General features: G+C 35.5%; 1 protein-coding gene across 1 annotated transcript in view; it reads left to right on the top strand.

The window, feature by feature from the left end:
- Positions 1–21,907, top strand: part of MMS22L (MMS22 like, DNA repair protein) — a 129,555-nt gene that overhangs the window by 33,531 nt on the left and 74,117 nt on the right. Inside the window, exons 12-14 of the mRNA XM_032593224.1 lie at positions 5,066–5,185; positions 7,540–7,766; positions 9,650–10,153. Of these exons, the coding sequence (XP_032449115.1) occupies positions 5,066–5,185; positions 7,540–7,766; positions 9,650–10,153 (851 nt within the window). The remainder of the gene's footprint in view (positions 1–5,065; positions 5,186–7,539; positions 7,767–9,649; positions 10,154–21,907) is intronic.

The following is a 21,907-nucleotide window of genomic DNA, read 5'->3' as shown; positions in this document are numbered from 1 at the left end:
GGCAGAGAGAGAGAGACATACACAGAATCTGAAGCAGGCTCTAGGCTCTGAGCTGTCAGCACAGAGCCCAGTGCGGGGCTTGAACTCACAAACCGCGAGATCATGACCTGAGCCAAAGTTGGACACTTAATCGAGTGAACCACCCAGGCGCCCCCTAGTAACTAATTCAAAATCATTATGTTTCTTGGACAGAAGGATCTTGACTGGGATATTGAATTTCAACTTTCTTTAATCCTAAAAATACATTGAATCACACAGGCAGACTAATACTTATTATTTAGGTTGCAAATAAATTTTATTCTTCTGATGACTTCTTCTAGTTAGGTTATTCGTTAAAAAATGAGCCCTCAATTGTTAAATTGCCATTTTTATTAAAAAAAAAAAAGGGGGCGCCTGGGTGGCACAGTCGGTTAAGCGTCCGACTTCAGCCAGGTCACAATCTCGCGGTCCGTGAGTTCGAGCCCCGCGTCAGGCTCTGGGCTGATGGCTCGGAGCCTGGAGCCTGTTTCCGATTCTGTATCTCCCTCTCTCTCTGCCCCTCCCCCGTTCATGCTCTGTCTCTCTGTCCCAAAAATAAATTAAAAAAAAAAAAAAAAAAAGTTGGAAAAAAAAAAAGAGTAATTTTTTTTTTTTTTTAAACGTTTACTTATTTTGAGAGAGGGAGAGAGAGAGAGACACAGAGAGAGAATCCCAAGCAGGCTCCACACTGCCAGCTTGGAGCCTGACACAGGGCTGGAACTCATGAACCATGAGATCATGACCCAAACCAAAGCCAAGAGTCGGGTGCTTAACTGACTGAGCCACCCAAGTGCCCCAAGAGTAAATTTTTTTTTTAATTCCAGTATAGTTAACATAGTGTTATATTAGTTTCAGACGTACAATATAGTGATTGACCAATTCCATATATTACTGATAAGCTCATCATGGTAAGTGTACTCTTAATCCCCTTTACCTATTTTACCATCCACCCATTCACCTGCCCTCTGGTAACCAACTATTTGTTCTCTATAGTTAAAGTCTGGTTTTTGGCTTGTCTTTTTTTTCTCCTTGTTTGTTCTGTTTTTTAAATTTCATATATGAGTGAAATCCATGGTATTTCTCTCTCTCTCTGACTGGCTTATTTTGCTTGTAATTATACTCTCTAGCTCCATCCATGTGTTGCAAATAGCAAGATTTCATTCTTTTCTTGTGACTGAGTAGTATTCCAGTGTGCGTGTGTGTGTGTGTGTGTGTATCTTTATTCATCTATCGATGGATACTTGGACTGTGTATGTAATTTGGCTGTTGTAAATAATGCTGCTACAAACATAGGGCTGCATATATCCTTTCAAATAAGTATTTTCATATTCTTTGGGTAAATACCGAGTAGCTCAGTTACTAGATCATATGGTGATTCTGTATTTAAATTTTTAAGGAACCTCCATACTGTTTTACAGAGTGGCTGCACCAGATTACATTCCCACCAATGGTGTAAGAGGGTTCCTTTTACTCTATATCCTCACCAACACTTATTGTTGCTTGTGTTGTTGGTTTTAGCCATTCTAACAGGTGTGAGGTGATACTTCATAGTAGTTCTGATTTGCATTTCCCTAATGATCAGTGATATTGAGCATCTTTTCATATATGCTGGCTATAAAAGATCATTGTTTTCAGTTTTAGTTCAGTCGAAGAATATCATGTATGGTATATACCCAAATTTAAGATGCCTAAATTTGATATTTCAAAATAAAGATGGGAAGACATTCTTTATAAAAGGACTAAAGCAGAGGGGCACCTGGGTGGTTCAGTCGGTTAAGCTTCCGACTTCGGCTCATGTCATGATCTCCTGGTTTGTGGGTTCAAGCCCCGCATCGGGCTCTGTCCTGACAGCTCAGAGCCTGGAGTTTGCTTCAGATTCTGTGTGTGTGTGTGTGCACGCGCCTGTGCGCTTGCGTCTCCTTCTCTCTCTCTCTCCCTCTCTCCCTTCCCCGCCTTCGCCGTCTTGTGTATTCTATCTCAAAAATAATACATAAAAGTTAAAAAAAAAAGTTATAAAAAATAAAAGGACTAAAGCAGGCACTATGGAATCAGGAGATCAAAAGCAGACACTATGGAATATTCTGGGGTAGCCTTCTCATTGAATAGTTTATACATACTCACACAACAGAGAAGAGACCTACAGAGCATCCATAGGTCTTGTGAAAAATGCAGAAGCTGAGTAGCATAGCCTCTGGGATTCAAACAGGCAGGTGTAAGCCTGTGTAGAAAAGAGGCCCAAAGACCTGGTTTGTTTAAAACTCTTTATTCAGAGGGCATGGATTTAGATGTAATTATTCAAACCTCTTGGTTTAGGTAGAGTTCAACCTTAGCACTCACAGAAATGAAATGTATGATACTGAGATCCTGTTGCATTTATTATTTGATCATAGTTTGGCCTAAAAAAATATATCTCTCTTGCAGACAACATAGTGACAGCCATCCCTATGCAAGCACTGTACTTAGCACTTAATGTACATTCTTCCACTTAATGTTTATGGCAGGGCCTGATAGGGTTAAGGAGTTTGTCCATGTTCATATAGGTAACTAAGAAGTGGCAAAGCTGGGATTTGAGTCTTCTTACATGTTTTATTCACAGTGTGCTCTCTCAAAGCATTTGACTTGGTTGGATTCTGAATAAAACTATTTTTGCCATTATTTCTATTTTAAAACTTTTTTGCTGCTATGTGTTTAATCGTTTTTGGTTTCTAGATCTGTTTTGATGATACTTGTGGAAAGCATCTCAAATTTCCATATTTTTGTTTGTGTTTTCTTTTTTTTTTCCTTTCCAGTAAGTGTGTGATGGAAAATGTAAGGTAGGAAGAAATTAATATACACAAGAGTTTTCCAGTACTCTTCACTGTATTTCATCTGCTGTTTTCTCGTTATGAATTTGAGCTAAGGTATCTCTTTGCTCTTTTCTCCTATTTTGTATTTATATCTCTTTGATTATCTGGACTTGAAGTTAGGCAAATCCTTTCTTCTTAATTCAGCTGATGTGCACACACACATTTTTGAAGGGAATTTTTAAGAAAAAACTATGGGAGGAGTGCCTGGGTGGCTCAGGTTAAGCATCCCTTAACCGACTTCAGGTCATGATCTCATGATCCGTGGGTTCGAGCCCTGTGTTGGGTTCTGTGCTGACACCTCAGAGCCTGGAGGCTGCTTCAGAATCTGTCTGCCTCTCTGTCTGCCCCTCCCTCATCTCTTGTTTCTCTCAAAAATAAATAAACGTTAAAAAAAATTTTTTTTAAACTAAGGGAAAATAGCTCAAAACAAATGAATATACAGGAAATGAAAATGTATTTTATAACAAATACTAGCTGTAATTAATTATAAGCTAAACAAAATTTTTAAGTCCTACTCAACTGACAGATTACCCAATCCTGCCATAACTGGAGAAAATGGTATTTTCTTTTTCATTATAATCTGTAGCCACTAGCAGGGAAAAGAAGGGAAATTTATCTCCGTTCTTTTAAAAAAAATAAAAAAAAATCTCTCAGAATACACCATATTTAATTTCTTCTTGGTTGGGCACAGTGTAAAGAACATGGGTTCTGGCTTCACAAATTTTATTCAAATCTTGGTCTGGTCACCAAGAGCAATCTTGATCAAATCCAGTGTGCATTAAATGTTCATTTCTTTTCCCTTCTGTTTTTGGAAAGAGGCATAGAATGGTATTTATAATTGGTTTTGGAGTCATAAATCCTTGAAGTATATTGAATTTAGTATGCTTTAATTTATCTGAGTAGTATGCCACAGGAATGAGCCTAGGTCTTGCTTAATATTTTCATAATAAAATCAAAAGAATATTAATGATGGACAGAAACTTCCTTTCTTTGTTTAAATGAGCTTAGTTGTCTATTAGAGAAGCTAAGTTTCTTTCCCTAAGCCATACAGCTACTTGGTAAAAAGAGGCACAAGAACCTAGATCTCAGTTTTATTCATGAAATATTTATGGAGTTTGTTTGGCAAACCAGGCAGTGTGCTAGACCCAGGGGAAATTATCCTAATTCTCAGAGAGTTCACAGACACTTGAAAGCAGACAAACGTAAATTTAAGAAGGTAAGTGCTATGATGCAGGTGTGCATAGGAGGTTGTGGAGCATAAAGAAGGGTCACTGTTAGTATGGAAGTTAGTAAGTTTCCTGGAGGACTTGAAGCTTGAGTGTATTCTAAAGGATTACTAATTAAGAGTTAATGCCTCACCAAAAAAATCTGCTCATGTTTGGTTCCCTTTATTCTTTGAATGTTTTAGCACTAAGATCACTTTTTTTATACCTGTATGTTACTTTTATTAGCAACCCCAACATTAATGCATGTAATCACCCTGTCCTGTAAGTTTCTTAATATCCTCACATCTAAGCAGAGATTCTTTTACTTATTTCACCCATTTTCCAGGGTTATGCTTTACATTTTTTCATTTTTCTTTTCATTTTCATTCTGCTCACGACTATTGGATCTTTTCCATTTTCTGTCTTCCTCCATGTCCAAACTTTCCTCCTTAAGCAATTCAGATTATCTATACCCCCTTATTATAATCACTCCATCACAAACACCTTTAATTTTTAAATGATTGTGTTAAAAGTCACTTTGAGTTATGTAATTTCTATTATCTGAATACATAAAGCAAATTTTTAGAAGTATAGCCTATCCTGATTTAGACCCCTGGTCTGAAGATGAGAGTGGGTATGATTTGGTGATATGTATTCATATTCTTTTTAAAAGCAGGTTATCCAGGGGTGCGTGGGTAGCTCAGTCAGTTGAGTGTCTGACTTCTGCTCAGGTCATGATCTCACTGTTCGTGGGTTCAAGCCCCTCATTGGACTCTGTGCTGACAGCTCAGAGCCTGGAGCCTCCTTCAGAATCTGTCTCCCTCTCTCTCTGCCCCTCTCCCACTCATGCTCTGTCTCTCTCTCAAAAATAAACAGTAAAAAATAAATAAATAGATAAATAAATAAATAAAAGCAGGTTATCCAGTGCATATCAAGCAATAATATTCATGTTACCAGAGCCCATTTACTTTCCCACAATTCCATTTTATTTTTTAGGATGGTATACCAGAAGAACAATTACGAATGCATCTGCACTGTTGTTTGACGCTTTGTGATTTCTGGGAGCCAAACATTGTAATTGTCACCATTCTATGGGAATATTATAGTAAGAACCTGGTGAGTAAATAAAATATGAATGTGTTCCAGGAATTTGAAGAATTTGTACATATTTGAGGAATATTTTTATGGTTTAATTATGAAAAGTTACAGATTTTTCTTAAAAAATTAATTTTTCCAAGTAGATTAGAGTAGCTCAAAAATATTGTTTTACCTTTCATAAGCATTGTTTATAGAGCATTGACATAAGGGTACGGAACATTTTGTCTCTTTTCTCTAAAGAGTGAGAGTAAGCAAAGGAACCAAAATTGCACCAGAAAGATATTTCTTTTTAATCCTCATTTATAAATGTTTTCTAACAGTTACTGATTACTAGCAACACATTGAACAGTTAATGCTATTCTGAATAAGACATAGTGTTGGCATTTGAGTTGCTTATAGGTTAGTGGACATTGTGGGGAGGAAGTTACAGTACTGTGGAATGTCCAAGGACAGAGTATCTGACCCAGTGTATAGACTTGTGAAAGGCTTTATGAGGTTGTAATTTTTTAACTGGAGAATGAGTAGAATTTTCCAGGCATAGAAGAAATGGAGTGTTCAGGTGAAAGGAACATAATGAACAAATGTATGAACACATAAAAAACTTGGTCTTTTCCTACCGTGTTAAATAGTTTTGGATAGATCTGATATGACTATGGGAAGAAACAGCAGATAAGGAACATAGGGTAGTCAGTGACTAGATTATGTAGGGTTGAAGATAATGTGCAGGTTGAGTTATGATTTATTCCAGAGACATAGAAAACCAAGGATGTGACATATTGGGTACGTGTGTGAGAGAGTTTTCTGAAAATGCTATAAATAAATTGTTATATTAATAGTCCAATGTAATAATAAATGCTAATAATGCAGTGAGTGAGTAAAATAGGGGCAATGGATTTAGAAAGGAGAGGATATGTTTGAAAAATAAAAATTATAAAGGTAGGTTTATAGGATTTAGTTACCTGTTATGTGTGGAAAAAAGAGAAGATTTGGAGTATTTGAGTTCCTGAGTAAATAGTGAACCCTTCAAACGAGATAGAAAATGGAAATGGGAGGTTTACAAGTAAATTACTAGTTTGGGTTTATACATAATGGAGCTTATTAAAAATAAGAAAAACACCTTTCTCTGAAGCATAATTTCAGGCTGATTGGAAAAATGACCCATTCTAGTTCTGAGACAACATCTGTATGAGTCCACAGTGTCTTGTCATATCTGAAAGCTAGGAAATATCAAAGTAAGATGGAGTCATGTCAAAAGGAGGTCCCATTGCTCCAATGCTGGGTGAATTTGAGCATAAGAAAGAATAATGATTGCTGTGGATTGAAACTTATCAAATACAGGGGCGCCTGGGTGGCTCAGTTGGTTAAGCATCTGACTTCGGCTCAGGTCATGATCTCACAGCTTGCCAGTTTGAGCCCTGCATCGGGCTCTGTGCTGACAGCTCAGAGCCTGAAGCCTGCTTTGGATTCTGTGTCTCTCTTCCTCTCTGCCCCTCCCCCACTTATGCACTGACTTGCGCGCGCTCTCTCTCTCTCTCAAGAATAAATAAACATTAATTAAAAAAAACCAAACCTTCATTATTCTGAAAACTATAAATGAGAATATAAACTATATTTAAGAATAACCAAATTTCTAATAAGCTAATTAAGAAGTAATGATAGAATTAGAAAATCACTATTTTGTACATCTGATGAAGTAAGGCTTCTGGGCAGTGATCATTAATGGCTGCTAAAATTGTTCAGTGAGAATCTTGGGGATCACTCAGATTAACAGATCAGGTTGATAAGACCCTTAATCTTAACGTCACAAAAGGAATGACACAATTTAATGTGTCTCTTTTCCTAATTGCAACATGAAGTGCCCAGTACTACCAATGGAATATTCTTATCAAAAAACTCAACCTGCATGAATCTGATCAATCCTCTAGATACAGCTACCGATTTTCAGAACAAATAGGGGATAAAAGAGTACATTACATGAGACTAGGGAGATACTAGCAGCTAAATCCAGATTGGAGAAAATTCTACACAATAAATGACCTAATACAAAAATAAATGGTATGACATAAACTCTGGGAAACTTACATAAGAGATTAAAGAAGCAAAGCAACCAAATGCAATGGATGGATCTTGTATGTTTCCTAATTTGGACAGACCAACTGTTAAAAAGACATATTGGAGATGTTTTAGGAATTTGAACAGCCCTTGGTGTCTCTGCTTTTGTGGAATTTTTATTTTGGCAGGATGTGTAGTACTGTTTGTAATTTATGTGATCAAGGCAAGTCAAACTTTTAGTGAGCTAATTGGGATTTCCATTTTTGTTTACTTGGATTTAATACTTAACATTCTTTTCTTTTTTTCTTTTTTGCTTTTAGAATAGTTCTTTTAGCATCTCTTGGCTTCCTTTGAAAGGCCTTACACATATTATTAAGTCACCCTTGTCTATGCTAGAAATGGTGAAGACTTGCTGTTGTGATAAACAAGATAATGGCCTGTATAAATCCAGCAGTAGTTACACCATTTTCCTTTGCATTTTGGCAAAAGTTGTTAAGAAAGCAATGAAGAACAATGGCCCTCATCCTTGGAAACAAGTCAAAGGAAGGTATGTGCCATATATTTCTTTGTCATGAACGTTCACTCTGAAGAAGTGTTACTTACTGTTTGTATTTTTTAAGTTAACTTGTGCTTAGAAGTCTTTATGGCTTATACATTTAAAATGTATTCCCTAGTGTATACAGGACAACAAAACATGCAGCCTTTTGATCCTGCCAATTTACTATAGTAAGGAACAAACCTAGTATCTAGAACTTGGGGAGAATTTTGGTTTATCTCATCTGTCCTAAAGATTGAAATTCCATACATTAAATATATTAGAGAACTGTTGTTTCTTTTGCCAAAATTAATTGTAACATTATTATATAATTCAGTGCATAAATTTTATTCAAAATTACAGAAATAGAAAACCTTTCCAAATCATACACTGGCAGGTAATAGAGTCAGTCTGTAAAACTCTGCATTCTTTGAATTCAGTCCCATTAGTCCTGCTTCCTTGAATGAAAACTAACCAGAGGATAGAACCAAATAACTCAAATGTTCTCATTTGAGAAGAATGCCCAGTTTTCATTTCTGGTGTGGTAAAATAAACTTTCGGTCATATTTATCTGGTTTTTGTTTTTGAGAATTTTGCTTGTTAAATAGATATGAATTTTTATTGTCTTCCCTTGATCTACTTTCTTTATCTGTTAGCCCTTTTTCTAGCCCTCTTTGTAAAATATACTGCCCCCCACCACTTGCTCAGCTTATATAATGGGAGCTCTTGCAGAGTAAGAATTCCTTCATGTTCTAGGTAGGGATTTGTCAGGAACCACTAAATGAAATTCCTGTTTGATTCCCACATATGACTTGCAAGATGATGGTGATACAGTAGAATTTTTTTAGTGTATACTTTTTTTTTTAATGGTAACTTCTTTGTTAAACCTCCAAAAATTATGTGGCTCAAACAGTAGTTTTTTTTTTCTGTTTGCCAGTTTATCTTTGAATCTTAAATCATTTTATGGAAGACATAATACTCAGAACTTTTATTTAAAACAAATATTTGGAATTTATTCAGTAACAGTTCTATTGTTCCTATCCTAATCCCTTAATTGATGAAAATCCTTTACTTCAACTAGTAAATTATATTAACACAAGAGATTTTTAAATGGGGAGTCTTGCACATTTAAACACTAACCATTTTACTTTATCGATAAGTAAAAATAATTTTTCCAGCACGTTGAATTGTCTTAGGTATAATTCTGGCAAGAGCAGGTCTTTGTGAGGGGTACAGGGAGAAAGAGTTTAAGGAAAATTGTTTTAAAATTGCCCCATTAAGATTTCTTTAAAGCACATCAAATTGTACTTAAAGAAGTATATATTTGGGGTGTCTGGGTGGCTCAGTGAGTTACGTGTCCATCTCTTGGTTTCAGCTCAGGTCATGATCTCATGGTTCGTAGATTTGAGCCCGTGTCAGGCAGTACATTCATAGTATGGAGCCTGCCTGGGATTTTCTCTCTCCCTCCCTCCCTCCCTCACTCCCTCCCTCTCCCTCTCCCTCTCCCAAAATAAATAAACTTTAAAAAAAGGGGATATATATTCTTTCTTATTTGTCAATAAAAATTAAAAAAGAAAGGTGATTAAGAGTACTAAAATAACAGGAAAAGCCATGTACTATATGAAAAGAACTTATACGGTCCTTTGGGGAAGACCACTGAATCCTTTTAATTCACTCATAGATGATTGCTGCTTCACTGAGAAATTTGAAGGTATGAGTATTCTGTGAGTATTTTCAAAGTAGAAAAAGTGACAATGGCAACATTATAATGAAGAATTAGCTAAATTTACAGTAATGAGATTGTCATGAGTATTGAGTGAGCTGTTATTTTAAAAGGTTATTAAAAGCTGTTATTTGAAAATTTTTAAGGTAATTTTTTTTGTTTTGTTTTGCAGAATATATTCTAAATTCCATCAAAAAAGAATGGAAGAACTAACTGAAGTTGGTCTTCAGAACTTTTTCATCCTTTTTCTACTCTTAGCAGCTGTTGCAGAAGTGGAAGATGTAGCAGGTCATGTGTTAGGCCTCCTGAATTTCCTCAAGCCTTCCTTTATAACATCTCCTCTCATTTGGAAGGGTCAAGTGGCCTTCCTCTTGATGTATATCCAGAAAAATCTGGACATTGGTGTTTTGGCTGAGAAATTTTCAGGTGCTTTTCGAGAGAAAGCAAAAGAATTCTTGGTATCTAAGAATGATGAAATGGGACAAAGACAGACTCTCTGGACCCTTCTTTCCATCTATATTGATGGTGTTCAGGAAGTGTTTGAGACTAGCCATTGCTTGCATCCTTCCCATGAAAAACTGCTTAATGATGGATTCAGTATGCTTCTGCGAGCTTGTCAAGAATCTGAACTTAGGATCGTGTTGAGCTTTCTACAAGCTGTTCTGGCCAGAATCAGGTACGTTTTCCAGTAAATACTCTAATTTATTGATTTATTTTATGTCATCACCTATGTTGATTCTATATTAAAATTTTCCTTTCGATACACTCATGAAATCCAAATGAAGAGAGAAGAGTTGGTTTTACTGCTATGTTGGCATAAGTAGTTTCCAAACTGTTACTTTGAACAGTAATTCTTTAAAAAGAAAGTTTATGTGCTAACACATAAAACTAAACTCCGAGCAGCTCTGGTGCAGTCCCCGAACTGCTTCTTTGCCCCTCCTTCCCTTTTTACCTTTGCTAAAGGAATAGTATTATCCAAAGGAATGTTTCAGATAGTCTAAACAAGATCATGAGCTCAAATCTAAGGTGGCTTCTACTGAAACATTTGCATTTTGTGCCCTTAAGAAGAGTTTGACCACCCTGTACCATTAAAAAAAAAGGTAAGCTTCTTTAAATTATTTTGCTGCAGAGTTCTAACCTCAACTGCATGAAATATTTCCAGGTAAAACAATTTATTCTGAGATTAAAATAAGATTTTTCTGTTGATAACACCAATCACCCATATAAAACAATGTTTTCAGATCCACTTAAATACTGCTTTCGTTTTACTCCACAGAAGTAAAATCGTTTCTCATAGAATCTTCCAGATTTTTTTCTTCTCATTTATAGGCTAAAAACACAAAACAGATGATCTTTGTTCTGCACCTGCCTTTTTTCACTTAATATTTCTTTTTTTTTTTCTTCAGATCAAATAAATCTTTCGCCTTTCACTTAATATTTCTTTGGCAGCTTTCCATGTTAGTAGATGGATACCCATCTAATTCTTTTTAATGGCTACTTAAGTGTTTCATTATATGGTTGTACCAAACTTTGTTTAACGAATACCATAATAATGTCAATTTATATTGTTTACCACTTTGTTATTTTAAACAGTTTTATTTAACATCTTTATATGTGCCTTCTCTGTGTATTTGTGGAAGAATAGATTAATTTCTAAAAATGAATTGGTCTATGTGCATTTAAATGTAGATAGATGATACCAGATTTTCTACCCCCCCCAAAAAAAAACAAAACAAACAAAAAAAAACTTGTGCCAACTTTTACACTCCCTAATAGTATATGAGAAAGCCTCCTTTCTCATTTTTAGATTAGCATATGGAGTATATTTAGAAAATATGCATTCTCAGATAAGAAATTAAATGCAGAAGTTTGTAAAAATGTTAATGGAAACTTGGTAATAGGAGAATGGGACTAATTTCAAAAGTTGGAGAGGCTTTAAAAATGTAAATAAAAGTAAGAAAGTAAGAAATTTCTTCTTTATTTCTTTTTTGTTCACTAACTTCTTTTTGTCTTTAAGCTCCTACCTAGGACTTTTTTGGTTATTCTTTAAAAATGATAATTAGAAACACAAGAATAATTGTTGTATTCTTGAAAGACATACAGTATACAAATACTGTACTCATTTATTTCTTTGCCAACCTTGTCCTGCCTGTTTATAGATGAAGAAATGGAAACATGGACTTTTTGTGACTTACTAAAATAGGTTTCAGTATCACCACTCAGACTCTAACCAATCACAGCTACCTTCTTACATTACCGTTGTTAAAGTTTACAAATAACTAAACAGAAACTAACCAAACCATTATATATATATTTATAAATCATAAGCAGTTAAATGATTTGCAAACTGTAAACCTTAAAGTGTTACCTATTCATATATATTTATGAGTGCTTTTAGCTGTTATTTTTGCTACTAAAAAAAAGGGGGATAGTGCTTTTTGTTCAGTTTGCTTTTATGTTTTTACAAGTTACATATTTTTTAAATGAGTCATCAGATGGAAAAAATGATCACAAAGAGGTGTGGAGACAAGTAAATCATGTTTTATTTGCAGTAATTAAAAATTTTTCTTAATGTTTATTTATTTTTGAGAGAGTGAGACAGAGTGTGAGTGGGGGAGGGCCAGAGAATCTGAAGCAGGCCCAGGCTCTGAGCTGTCAGCACAGAGCCCGACGTGGGACTCGAACCACGAACCATGAGAACATGACCTGAGCTGAAGTCAGACACCTAACAGACTGAGCCACCCAGACGCCCCTATTTGCAGTAATTTATCTTTGATTTATTATCAACATTATTCCATCTAAATTTCATTTCTTATAATAAAAACAAATTTTTGCTCTTTAAATTCAATTTAGTAAAAATCCTTTAGTATTAAAGCCAAAACTATTTCAAAATGTTGGGAAAATTCTGCTTGCAAGTATCTTATAAACTGTAATGCATCTCTGGTAATCATGGGCATTACTAGTCAAGTACAAAGGTAGGAATCAAGGGTGCATGTTGAAGATTATTGATTATATAAGGTGAAAGCAAGTGTACATTTATATTATAAGTTTCTTTTAACTAGATCTCCTTTGGGTTTGTAGTCTGCTATCATCTAAACCAAGGCCATTGATCTGTAGGACTAACCTATGAAAAAGACACAAATATATTTATGTTGATAACATTTAATTCCTTGCACACATACCTACTTTTAGTTTTGTTTTATAATGCTCAACTATGATTAAAAACAGTTGCTGTAAGTGACTGTGTAATCATATATCACTTCTGTTGCCATAATTGTAGAGCATTTTTAGCAGAGAGAAGAATGAGGTCAATGTGTTTGAGTAACAGTGAGTGGAGCATGCAGCTCCTGGGCGGCTCAGTCAGTTCAGTGTCTGATTCTTGATTTCGGTTCAGGTCATGATCTTACAATTTGTAGGATTGGGTCCTATGCTGACAATGCAGAGCCTGGTTGAGATTCTCTCCCTCCCTCTCTCTTTGCCCCTCCCCCACTCACATTTTCTCTCAAAATAAATATTAAAAAAAAAAAAGTTCAGTAGTGTGGGGAATCTTCATTAAAGCTGTCATCATGTGGGGCGCCTGGGTGGCGCAGTCGGTTGGGCGTCCGACTTCAGCCAGGTCACGATCTCGCGGTCCGTGAGTTCGAGCCCCGCGTCGGGCTCTGGGCTGATGGCTCAGAGCCTGGAGCCTGTTTCCGATGCTGTGTCTCCCTCTCTCTCTGACCCTCCCCCGTTCATGCTCTGTCTCTTTCTGTCCCAAAAATGAATAAACGTTGAAAAAAAAAAAAATTTTAAAAAAAAAAGCTGTCATCATGTAGGTACTACCATCTTTTAATTTTCTGAAGTTTGCATTGTAATTTGCACACAGTTCTTCAGTGAGACTGATTAAAGTATATAATAAGAGGGACTGTGACTTGGATGGTTTTTGTTTTATTTCATCAGTTTTAGAGCTTCCAAGGCAGATACCCTGAAGATGGACAGGCTTTTAGTTTCGGATCTTTGGGGAAAGAACCCCAGAGATCATTCAGGATTGTTAACTTAAAAAGAAAGAAGAAAGGGAGGCAGAGAGGGGAAACACAAGAAAAAGTCCTTTAGATATTTGATCATAGAGATGTGTTTGTTCCTACTTTCTTAATCCAAAATCTGGAACTTCTCTGAGGATCTTTTCATAGGAGCCTCCTAGGTATGCTATATTAGTATTACTTTTAATATTATTAAACGGTTCAAAAATGTTTTGATAGTTGATAAAAACTAAAGCATAGGCTCCCCGCCCCCCTTTTAAGAACAGAGCTAAATTCTTTGAATTTTGGTTTAGATAAGGAAGATGGGTTACATAGATTGATGATATTTATTCCTGGCTGCATCCCTGACAAGAAAAAGAATGAAATACTTTACCTTAGCAATCTCTTCTGTTTTCAAATTCAGGTGGGAATAAGGTACCAGTCCTTGCATAAATGTGTGTGCAGGATGTGTGAGTGTGTATGTTGAACTGGGTAATAGTTTTATAACTGTATGACAGAGAAATTATAGGTAGGAAGGAACGAAGATCACTGATTAAAGGGAGAAGCGGCTCCCTCTAGGCTGTTAAGAAATAATAACTTCATATGCCACTTTCTGCTAACTGGAGCTGATGGCTCACCAGAGCATTCTTTATTGCTGATTAAGTAGCATTATGAAAATACTGACTTGGTTATGTTAACTAAATGCCTCCATGTTTAAAACTTCGAATGTCAAGCAGTTTTTAGCAGTCATCTTTAACATTTCACATTACCTTTCTGGAATCCCATTTCTGGTTCTCACTTGCTGTTATTTGAGGTTAATATAAAAATGGCAGCTTTCATTTGTGGAGTTAGGTGTAGCCAAAAGCTTTTCTTTAATTATATCCATTCATGCTGCTATAGTTAAGGGTCTGTCAGCATTTCCATTATAAACCTCCATTTTCAGGGTTTTATAACACAGCTATGAAAATTAGCTCTGGGCAAAAACTTGACATACAAGGCCTCATGAGATTCTCCCTCCTCCCATCCCCCTTTTTCATTTTTACTGAAGTAAGGGTGAGTGATTTCAAAATGCCTTTTGGCATCTGCAAATATCATTTGGAGTTTAAAAAGAAACAATAAATTTTCAGGCTTTGTACCTGTTTGTTCTACCACTTAAGGGAGGTTGTGGACTTATGAATTTAAGCCAAATGGATATTGATCAACTGACATCCTATTTTGTATTAAACAAGAGCCTGGTTGCAGAAGAGGTCTAAAGGCAGTTGAAAACTTGTCTCAAATGTTAAATTTTGAGACTACGAAATAATTCAGAAGGGATGGTTAGGTTAGTTTCTTTTTGATATTCTGTGTGCTGAGTACAACTCCTTAAAAGATTAAGCCTCTGTTTTCCTGGCTTCAAAATACATTTTGAGAATACATATATTTTTAAACCCTTTTTCTTCTTTTCCAGTGAGCCTAGAAGTTCATCTGTGTATTATATATCAATTTTGACGTTTGGGATTGGGTGGGGGGGGGGGAGTTGTGTATGCACGTGCATAGAACTGTGTTTATTATTCCCCTCAAATGTTTTTCTTGCTCAGTAGTTCTAGTTATTTTAACTTTTATTAGTGTGGTATCATTTATTCTAAACAATTTTTTTTTTTTTAATCTGTGAGAGAATTGGGGTTGTCTAGGTAGGGAAGGAAGAAGTACAAGAGGAAATGTTCTCCTGAGGGACTGCTGGATGCCAAAAAATGCATATGAATTTTCAGGAAAAATAGAAAGGATGCTTTTGACGGCATGCAGGCCTTTTCCTCCTTTTGTTATTGGGTTTTCTATTATTATGAGTGGTTACTGCTTATGTATGTATGATTTGATGCATGTTTTTGGCATTGTTCTAATAATTTGGGAGAGAGCACATGATTGTGTTTCATGGATATTTCTAGTTTTTATTTGAAAAATCAAATAGTTTTGTTGCTTACTAAAAGTGATCCATTTACCAGTTTTGGTTGCTTCTGAGAAAGCATAAGCATCTCAAGGGAAAGTAGTATAAATCTTAATATTTTGAGAGTATGTAAAAAGTTAATGATTTTTTCCATTATTAAATATTTTATTTATCTTTCAACTGAGATTTTAATGTATATGATGAATTAGTATTTTACCTTAATATTAACTGTTTACTAGGCTTGAATTTTGCAAAGTATTTTCACTATAGCTTTTCATACAACATTTTATAAATTCATGCAGTTATATAAACTCAGTTTTGTGAACTTTTTTTCTGTTTTGCTAAAACATAGATTACTTAATTTTTCATACATAGGAATTAATATTTAAGTCATTTAGTCTGCAACTAGATCTGTTACATACACATGGATTCTCCTTACATAAGTACAAAATAATTCTTTTAAAATATTTTAAGGGAAAACTTATGTGTCCAAATCTCAACTTTATTCATTCTGCAATGAGGGTAATAGCACATACTTTTACTAGGTGTTTTGAGGATTAAGTGCAATAATGAATATGAAGTTTTTGGCACAGAAAGTGTTCGATACATGTGAGCCGTTGCTCTTATTGTCATTACTGTTCTTTTCAAAAGAACCCATAATCATTTCTATGTACTACACTTTAAGCCTGGCAACCTCAGTAAACACATTCACATGCACGCATGTACGTACTTACACCTTGGATAGTTCTTAACTAATTCTGATATTGTACTTTTAACACAGTGGCCATTCAGTAAATGCATTTGGATGTGTAAATGAATCAGATTGCTTAAAAACAAAGTCCAGATTGTAGGGAACATGAATATTGCCTAATAATTCTAGAACTGTTAAAAGTTGTGATTCTATATGTCTGAGATGCTAAGGAGCTGCTGTAGAAAAAGAAAACTAATTTCTTAAGGTAGAAATGTGATATATAAATATGTCCTTCCTTTCTCCGTATACTCAGTTGATAGAAATTTTTTTTAATGTTTTCATTCCTTTTTTATTCTCACTACTATTTCCTCCATTTTTAGACCATTATTAAGGTTTCCTACTCTCTGTGCCTCCAGTGCCTTCTGTCTTCAGACCGTCTTTTTTTTTTTTTTTTTTTTTAACAGCTTAATTGAGATATGTTACTTATCATACAATTCACTTACTGGCCAGCTTTATTAAGATATAATTCACATACCATACAGTTAAATGGTTATTATATATCATGGTTATCGTATATTTACATAGAGTTATACAACCATCATCATAATTTTAGAACAGTTTGTCACCCCAGAAGGAAACACTATACCCATTAGCAGTCACTCTCCATTTTCCCCTACCCAACCTCCATCCTTAGCAACAACTAATCTACTTTATGTCTCTATAGATTTGCTTTTGCTGGACCTCTCATAAAAATGGGATCGCCCAACATGTAATCATTTGTAACTAGTTTCTTTCACTTAGAATAATGATTTTAAGGTATATCCATATTACCACATATATCAGTACTTTATTCCCTTTTATTGCCATATAATCCATTGTACCCACATTTATTTATCCATTCATCTCTTGATGGAGATTGGATTGTTCCCACTTTTGGGGTTCTATGGATAATATTGCTATGAACACATGTATTAGCTTTTGTGTGGAAATGTTTTTCTCTTGGGTATATACTTAGGAATAGAATTGCTGGGTCATATGGTAACTCTGTTTAACCTTTTATGGAAATACTGAACCATTTCTAGTATACCATTTGATATTCCCACCAACAGGGTTTAAGGTTTGAAATCTGTCCACATCCACACCAGCACTTGTTGCTAAGTGTCTTTCTGATTGAAGTGATCTTAGTGGATGAGAGGTAACATCTCATTATAGTTTTGATTTGCATTTCGGGTGGCTAATGATATTGTGTGTTTTTCATGTGTTTATTGATCATGTTCCTATTGACTATTCTGTTTTCTTTGGAGACATATCTATTTGGATCCTTTGCCCATTTTTAAATTGGGCTTTTTGTTAGTGAACTGTAAAGAATGTTTTATATGTTCTAGAGACAAGTCCTTCATCAGATAGGTGGTTTGCAAATATTTTCTCACATTCTGAGGGTTATCTTTCACTTTCTTGATGTTGTCCTTTGCAGCAAAATTTTTTTTTTAATTTTAATGAAGTCCTATTTATTTTTCCTTGTGTTGTTTGTGCTCATCTCATTTTTCCACATTTATCTTTTTAGAGAACAAGTGTATTTACATCATTCTGTGCTTTAACACTGTTACTGACTGACATCCTGATAACCACAGAAAATTTCACAGTCCTTACCATGGTCTTCAGAGTCTTCCACAGTCTGGCTTTCCCACATTTGCAACTTTTTCTTGTGATTTCCCAGTTATTTTAGTCAGATGGAACTACTGATTCTCAAGAATTCTCCAAATCTTTCTTACTTTTGTCTTTTCCTATCAGAACCAGTTGAGGGCTCAGGCCAGAACATAGTAGAGAAAGATCTGAGGACTGAATAAGCCGAAGTGAGGTGATAAACAATGATAAGAAAGGGGTTAAATCCAGGGAATGAAAGTAATTGTCAAGATCAGAAGTCAAAAATGGTCAGTGCTGGTCATAGTAGGCATAGAGGTGGAGTAGCAGAGTACAGGAAAAGAAAAACAAAACAAATGATTTATTTAGAAGGATTTAGAAGGGTAAGGTAACTTCAGAAATTATTACTAAATGAATGGATCAGAACTAGAGATGGAATCAGAAAGAATCGTACATGGGCATCATATATGGGAGAAGCCAGAATTCCAGGCAGTAGTGGACAATTCTACAGTAGCGAACTGTGCTTTTCTGTTTCTTTAAAAAAAAAAAAAAAAAAAAAAAAAAAAATCTCTACACCAATGTGGTGCTCAGACTCACAACCCCAAGATCAAGAGTTACATGCTCTACCAACTGAGCCACCTAGGAACCCTGTGCTTTTCTGCTTCTAAAGGAACCCCTGTTAGTGTCTGAGAGTTGCTACTCTTGTTGCTGCACAAGGTAAAATTCAACTCCTCTATCACACTAGGTATAAAGCAAGTCTTTGATACCTATACATAGTGCCTACTGTAGTGGAAAGCAGAAGACACTGTGGACAGCACTGACTTCGATGCTATACCTATTCAGAACATGGGCCATAATAATCTCTCAGTACATGTTTATTTTCTTTATTTACCTTTTTCTCTTTTTATGTGAACAACATTATCCTTTCCTACTATCCTATCCTATTTTAGAGAAAGAGCATGAGTAGGGGAGAGGGGCAGAGAGAAAGAGCATCTTAAGCAGGCTCCATGCTCAGCACAGAACCTGACAACGGGGCTCGACCCCAGTATCCTGGGATCATGACCTGAGCTGACATCAAAAATCAGACGTTTAACGAACTGAGACACACAGGTGCCCCAAGCTTCTCTTGAAATGTATGCTTGTCTATGTGTCCTTAATCTTGAATAATTTCTCTTCCTTTTGAACCTCCTTAACATTTTATCTCTAATATCCTTTAGTGCTTTCTACCTGTGCTGTAATTATTTTTAACAGAGGATACACATTCATTAAGCAAATTATTTAAAAAAAACTCAACTAATATTTATGAGTGCCTGCTATGGGAGAAGACATTATTACAGGCACTTGGAGTACATTAGTAAAGCAGTTAAATGCAGCATATATGACATGTACTCATGTATTTCTTACATGAAAGATGGACCATGAGAATAGAAAGGTACTTAGGTAAGTGTTTATTGAAACCATCATCTTTTTACCATTTCATATTTTACTATTTTATTCATTCAGCATTATTTGATAATGATTTATACTTGTCCCCAACTTTTACTTGCTTATCTAATAATTCTTGCCAGTATCCACTTGAAAGTAGACAACAGTAATTGTGCAGCCAGGCTATGGGTTTAATGTATAATCTGTATTTCGCCTCCATGATTATTGCCTTCTCAAGCACCAGTGGGCAGAAAGGACCTCCAGGGAGATGACAAGAGTACATTCTTCTCAGTTAATTAAAAGGGCTTGGGTCTTATTGAAAAATTTTGTGTCTATTCTAGCTAAAATTTTTGTCCCACTTTTATTATTTTAACTATTGAATAGTTATCACCAAACTCTTCTCCCACTGAAATGTGTAAACAAGTGGAGTAATTGGGCCTTTGAGCTTTTGGCTTGCTTTTGAAATTTTGAGAAGCTCTCCATTGAGTCTGGATCTACAGGAACACCTCAAATCTAAAAGTAGATATCATCTGTATTTGGATTCGGTCAGAAGCAAGGTATTTAAAGAGGGAACTGAAATAATGGAGTGAGGGAATAATCAAACAAATATTTTAAGACAATACCCCAGGATGGAAAATTCCTGGCAGAGAGGGCCTCTTGAGTAACCACAGCACAACGTAGGAAAATAGACTCATAACAAGGCACGTATGTGTGAGATTCAGACTGCTGCACACAAAGAAAAGGTACCAAAGTTTCTGTGACTTCTTAGTTTTCCCCCACTTTCCTTAGTCTCTATTTTTTGTTTTTGCTGTGCCCTTAGTTTTTGATCTCCAGTTACAGGTCAGGTCTAATATTTAACACCAATTACCAATAATTATAAAATTAAAGAGAAGTAAGAGATAAATAGAGCTTTATATTGGTCCCTCCCCCCCAAGATTATTCCTACTTTCAAGAAGTGGGTGAATGGAGTTTTATACTTCTTTTCTGATTAATAGTTCTCAAGGTTTGTAATAACTAAAAATCTGTTTTCTCTGGGATGAAACAGTAAATGTACCTCTCATAATTAGAAAAAAGAGGGAAGGTAGAGATGGAAAAATAACACTATAAAACAGAAATTGGGGCGAAAAATGTTGGGACAGAAGGCAAGGACAAAAGAAATATACTCTGCAAAGGAAACATTTCATTATTTTGAAAGTAGATCAGCTCAGTTGTTCAGGGAATAGAAGTGCCATGATTATTTTCTGTACCAAGCACCAGAACATTTCTCTTTAGCAAATGGTAAATCAAAAGATGTTGGGTGAGGCGAAAGCTACTTTCCCCAATCTTATTTATGTCCCTGTGGTTCCTTGCCTGAACCCCACAGTTCACTATAGGTATTTGGACCACCCAGATCTTTGAAGCTTTAGATGAAATTCAGCAATGAGTTTGTAGGAAGACATTAGTACTGTGCACTTCTATGGCACCACACGGTGCTATGTTCTTAAACCAAAGACATGTTGTCATAATAAATATATTGAAGACTGGTACCTCTCATTTGTGATGCATTTGCTAAAGTTAATTCTTTTCCAACTATGGGTAAAAATATCTACAATTGTGATTTCAGTAAGTGGACCCAGTCTATAAAAACTCATTGAGATAAACTGCTGTTGCAGCTGTCATTTATAAAAGGGAGACCCTCAGAGGAAGTAATAATTTAAGCATTTACATCCAATAAATGTATAGTACAACAAGCTGCTAGACCTGTTTTTTAATGATGTGATGTGTCACTGAAGGAAAGAAATTGATCTCTTAATTATTCCATTAATTATTTTTGGATTAATAAGACCTCAGATGGCACTATAAATTGTGGAAAAAGTAGATTCGTTATAGTTTCAAAATATTCTCAGCTATCCCACCATCTTCTAGTAATTACCCTAAAGTTATTTTCTTTAAGATGTATTTTCTTGGAAACTGTCCGAGTACATTTTTGTTTTATGATACGAATTTACTACTTTTGCCACCATATGGACCATAAGGAACAATTACTAAGCTTTCTCCATCTACCTCGTGGAGAAGGGTGAGTAATTTCTCGGTTTCAAAATTTATTTGTATTTTAATAGAATTGAGAACAAATATAAGGAGTGAAACTAGCATTTGGAACTCTTAATTTCAATTGTTTCTTCTTTACCTTACAAGATATATATTTTTCTCTCTTTAGGATATCTCTTGTCAGATTTAAGGCTTATTTAAAATGAAAAGAAAGCTGGAGCAATTTTCTTTATTCCATTTCAGTCTCCTAAGGCCTATTTCCCCCTGGTGAGCTCATAGCAACAGGGGGGTTTAAGGGAATTCAGCTTTCTGCAAATTAATGTCTCACATCATGAAAATTCAGGACTTTTTTTTTTTTTTTTTAATCTTGAAAAGTAATACAGTGAGTGCGAGTATTATTTCTTGCCAGCGGGTGGAAGATGAATGATTTTGTCACAGTTTTACTGCTTGATGAGCAGTGTCCTGAGGGTCAGGCTTAAGTCTGTGTCACTATGCTGCTCATTACTCTTGAGCTAAATAAGGGCTGATTGGATCTAAATTGCCTAGCACATGGGCCACAGATGAGCTCAGTGAGCAGGGGATGACCCGCTATTCAGTCTGGGAGTAACCCCGGCGTGCAAATGCAGCATTAGAACACCGTGGGAGAATGAGAGGCTACCGGCTGCTGCCAGCAAAAGAAATCGAAATGTAAAAACTCTTTGATGCTGTGATGTTAGAATTTGAAAT

Source organism: Lynx canadensis, chromosome B2 (genome assembly GCF_007474595.2).
Source record: "Lynx canadensis isolate LIC74 chromosome B2, mLynCan4.pri.v2, whole genome shotgun sequence".
NCBI lineage: Eukaryota > Metazoa > Chordata > Mammalia > Carnivora > Felidae > Lynx > Lynx canadensis.
The sequence above is the reverse complement of the archived record's forward strand: the minus strand, read 5'-3'. Positions and strand labels throughout refer to the sequence as shown.